The 4,834-nt window shown below is 61.3% G+C and overlaps 1 protein-coding gene across 1 annotated transcript; it reads right to left on the reverse strand.

Annotated features, from left to right (window-relative positions):
- Window positions 1–387: 387 nt before the first annotated feature.
- LOC119099819 (transmembrane channel-like protein 7) lies at window positions 388–2,685 on the reverse strand. Its single transcript, XM_037223257.1, has 2 exons — window positions 2,629–2,685; window positions 388–2,376 (listed from the first exon to the last, which is right to left on the reverse strand). Exons 1-2 carry the CDS (start codon window positions 2,674–2,676, stop codon window positions 388–390), a joined length of 2,037 nt encoding a protein of 678 aa, XP_037079152.1. The 5' UTR covers window positions 2,677–2,685.
- Window positions 2,686–4,834: the final 2,149 nt, after the last annotated feature.

A 4,834-nucleotide genomic window follows, 5' to 3' on the forward strand; every position in this document is an offset into this window, starting at 1 on the left:
AGCGAGGCTGCAGCGAGCGGCTGGTGCGTCACCACCGTCTCACACCGCCGAAGGGTGGAGCCGGGAGCCACAACTCCTGGCGTGTCACCACCGTCTCACTGTCGGAGGGTGGAGCCGGGAGCTACAACTCCTGGTGTCACCACCGTCTCACTGTCGGAGGGTGGAGCCGGGAGCTACAACTCCTGGTGTCACCACCGTCTCACTGTCGGAGGGTGGAGCCGGGAGCTACAACTCCTGGTGTGTCACCACCGTCCCATTGTCGGAGGGTGGAGTCGAGAGCCACAACTCCTGGTGTGTCGCCACCGTCTCACTGTCGGAGGGCGGAGTCGAGAGCCACAACTCCTGGTGTGCCGCCACCGTCTCACTGTCGGAGAGCGGAGTCAAGAGCTACAACTCCTGGTGTGTCACCACCGTCTCGCTGCCGGCGCCAGATGACCGGGCACCCATCTCGGCGAAATGGACACCCTCCATCAGACGCTCGCCAATGACGTTGCGCCGCCTCTCGGTAAGCCGGTGCCGAGTCAGCGACGTCAGCTCGTTCAGCTTGCTCAGCAGGAACTGCTTGTCATGGCCCTCCAACACCAGCTGCTCCTTTAGCACCTCGATCATGTGCTTGTTGGCCGCGGCGATGGCCGAGTAGTAGTACATGGCCAGCAGCAGAGCCACCACCAGCGGCACGGCGAACCCAGCCGAGCCGAAGAAGTGAATGAAGGTGCGCAACCAGCCGGGCAGCGCGTTCACTGTGTCCTGGATCTCCATCCACATCGTATGGAGGCCTCGGAATGGGCCGCATGAGCGCGACGGCTGGACCTCGGCCATCGAGAAGATGATGATGGTCAGCGCCGCGAAGAAGGAGAACAGCGACACAAGCATGTAGAAGGCCGACGAGCGGATGGTGTGCAGCGACAGCTTCGGTGGCTCGCAGATGCGCGTACAGGTGAAACGCTTGAGGTAGAAGTAGAGGAAACAGATGAGCGCGGCGATGCCGGGAAGCAGCGGCGAGTAGAAGACACCCAGCCAGCACAGCGCCTGGTTGTAGACGACGTCCAGCACGTGGCGCGGAATCTCGAACTCCTGCAGGAAGATTTTGCGCATCCACGGCACCTGGAAGTGGTCGATCACCACCTTCAGCGGGAAGTAGACGAACAGGTTTAAACCGGCGATGCAGGCGAAGTCGGTCAGCATCAGCTTGTAGCAGGTCTGGCCGATGATGGTCTCCCAGCAGGCGTTGGCGCGGCAGCCCGGCAGGAAACACTCGAAGCCTGTCAGTTGGCCTTCGCACTGGGCCTTGTACTTAACGAAAAACGAGTACATGAGCACGGCGATGGAGGCGACGCGCAAGAACACGGTGCGCACCAGCGTCAGGATGACGTTCACCTGCGCCGTGTAGCGCTCCAGCGTCACGATGTGGTACATGAAGAGCGTGACCACGATGTTCATCACGGACACGGTCATGGCTGGTAAGTACTGGTAAATGGTCAGCAGCGTCGACCGGTTCTCGCCGCTGGCCTCCATCTCGACGTGCAACAGCGAGTACTGCACCACGTAGAAGATGATGACGCCGCAGATGATGAGGATGACGGTGACGATGATGTTGGTGACGGTGCGGACCACGTACAGCTGAATGACGTCCATCTGGCTGCGGTTGCGCCGCTCCGCCTCGTACTGGTCCGTCTCCAGGTAGCCCTTCAGCTCGTTGTACACCGCCATCTGCTTGTACTCGCGGGCGCTCACGTTGTCGATGCAGAAGTCCCAGGCGCTGAAGATCACGTTACAGTACTGATAGAACTTGCCCCGCGACAGGATGGCGTCCTGGAAGCCGTGCGCCGTGTGGATGACCACGAACGCCAGACAGAGCAGCAGACAGCTGATGGACACGAGCACGTACGCCAGCGGTAGGTTGTAGTACAGCCCTGATGTGGCGCCAATCAGCACCACGTTCTCGTAGTAGCCGTAGAAGAGCGGCGTTAGCTCCATGTAGCCGGTGCCCTGCAGGAAGTCCATGAAGCCCTTGGTGACGCCGCCCCAGCTGTTGTTGTGCACGTACTCGGTGTAGTTCTGGTTGCAGCAGGCAGTGACCGTACTGTTGTCGGTGAGGTCGCAGTGCAGGGGCTCCGTCCGCTTCAGCAGCAGGTTTGGCAGCACCACAAACGACAGCATGGCAGCGAACACCGCAATGTTCATGTACATCACCTTCTTGATGTAGCGGAAATAGGACAGCACGCCCGTGCCGAAGTTGCCCTCGATGAGGCGGAGAGAGTCGTGCCACAGCTCGAACGCGAAGATGTCCACCATAGCGTCCTTAAAGTGTGACCAGAACTTCTGCCGATGCAAATGAAACCGCTGCATGCCCTGTACTCGGAAGGCCGAAGAGGTCTGGAACAAAGACGAATAGCACGGCGATACCCACTGTGAAACATACAATAGTAGTCGGATACTCGATTGGTACCTGTTTACACACGTCCGCACCAGTGCGGCGGTTTGATCACTGCCGCTGGCGGCCGTACGCTCAGATACGTGACGTGACGACTTCAGCACACCACTCGATGTTTTTCCAGCCGCACGTGTATTTTGTTACTGGCAGTTCCATGAACAAATTTACAAATGCTGTGTTCCGATTGTACGTACAAGGAGCTTGTTCTTGCGTTCCCTCTTCTTCTCCATCGGAATCGGCATAGCCTTGATGGCCTGGATCTGGTCCCAGACCTGCTGTTCGTCAGGAATGTCTGCGGCAGACCACACGGCCGGCCGTCAGCGGCCAGCATGCCGCGTGGCCACGCTCGGCCAGACCAGCCGCCACCGCCGGCGACCGCCCGCGTAGCCGACGCCGCGCCCAGCACACAGCCCCGGTGGGCCCAAACAACACACCGGACGCCGTCTGACGTCACAGGCAGACGCTGCACCAGTCGGGACCGATCTCAGCCAGCGGTGGCATGGTCCAGCAATTACGGGCGACCACGAAGCACTTCTCGTAGTCAACGATATCTTCAGGCTGTGTTCGATATCATACGTACGATAACTACATGCAGCATATGCAATATATGATGCATGTACGATATCAAACTGTGTGGCACAGGTTAAATGCACCGTACAGCAGTATGTGATAAGAGCGAGGGGTACACAGCTGCAGAGAGCTCCTGTCATAAGCTACCGTCTTATCAACCAAGCATTCTGCCGTGAAGCAGCGTGCTTTTATGACGCGCCATAAAACCCCGCCGCACAGATCTTGAGGCCCGCTCAGGTGTGCACTGACCCGCCGCGGCCGCGGCGTCGGCACGCGCATACCTTGGTCGGGCAGCATCTCATCGTCGGCGTCAGCCTGCACCTGGCTGGGCCGCAGGGTCAGCGTTGAGCGTCGCTTTGCCGAGAGTGCGGGTCATCTGGCCGCGACTCATGGTGACACCTGTCAGCCGGGGCACAAACCCGTCAGCCGGGGCACACACTGGTCAGCCGGGGCACACACACCCGTCAGCCGGGGCACACACCCGTCAGCCGGGGCACACACCCGTCAGCCGGGGCCCACACCCGTCAGCCGGGGCACACACCCGTCAGCCGGGGCACACACCCGTCAGCCGGGGCACACACCAGTCAGCCGGGGAACACACCCGTCAGCTGGGGCACGCACCCGTCAGCCGGGGCACACACCCGTCAGCTGGGGAACACACTGGTCAGCCGGGGCACACACCCGACAGCCGGGGCACACACCCGTCAGCCGGGGCACACACCCGTCAGCCGGGGCACACACCCGTCAGCTGGGGCACACACACCCGTCAGCCAGGGAACACACCGGTCAGCCGGGGCACACACCCGTAGCCGGGCACACACCCGTCAGCCGGGGCACACACCCGTCAGCTGGGGCACACACCCGTCAGCCGGGGAACACACCCGTCAGCTGGGGCACACACCCGTCAGCCGGGGCACACACCCGTCAGCTGGGAACACACTGGTCAGCCGGGGGCACACACCCGTCAGCCGGGGCACACACCCGTCAGCTGGGGCACACACCCGTCAGCCGGGGCACACACCCGTCAGCCGGGGCACACACCGGTCAGCCGGGGCACACACCCGACAGCCGGGGCACACACCCGTCAGCCGGGGCACACACCCGTTAGCCGGGGCACACACCCGTCAGCTGGGGCACACACCCGGTCAGCCGGGGAACACACAGGTCAGCCGGGCACACACCGGTCAGCCGGGACACACACCCGTCAGCCGGGGCACACACCAGTCAGCTGGGTGGCGGTTCCACCGCCGTCACTTCACCGCTGTCGGGGCTAATCTGGCCGGAGCGTATTTCCCCCACCATCAGATGACTGTCGATTATCACTCAACGTAATCATCTGTGACTCCCACCAACAAGAACTCGCGATAAGATATCATCGAACGAGCATTACCGTCCCCACCCGGAATCAGATAGAAGTCGCAGGGCCTTCTTCACAGGTGATATCCCGGGGTAACCCTGCGCCAAAACAACCGGCCAAATCAGGGCCCCATGCCGGCGTTCGAGCTGGGTGCTGCGGCCCGCATTTCATAGTCGCGTCAAAGAAATTACAGGACAAACAGGCGGACGGAACTGTGCCGGGTCCTGCAGAGGTACCGGCCGGCCAGCGAGCATGGCCGGGGCGGGCAGCGTTAGCTCTGGCGGGCGTCGGTGGGCCGGCGGGCCGTCTAAACCCACCCCACGGATGAGTTTACAGGAGTAACTTGATCCCGGCTCAGCCGAATCGCGGTCGTCGAAAAACAGAGCTCTATCACAACAGGAAATTTAAAGAACCAACTAGAATAAAGTTAAGAAATACAAGGCACATGAGTACGGGAAAGACAAAAAGGAAAA

This window comes from Pollicipes pollicipes, unplaced genomic scaffold (assembly GCF_011947565.3).
Source record: "Pollicipes pollicipes isolate AB1234 unplaced genomic scaffold, Ppol_2.1 Scaffold_1031;HRSCAF=1197_pilon_pilon_pilon, whole genome shotgun sequence".
Lineage (NCBI taxonomy): Eukaryota > Metazoa > Arthropoda > Thecostraca > Pollicipedomorpha > Pollicipedidae > Pollicipes > Pollicipes pollicipes.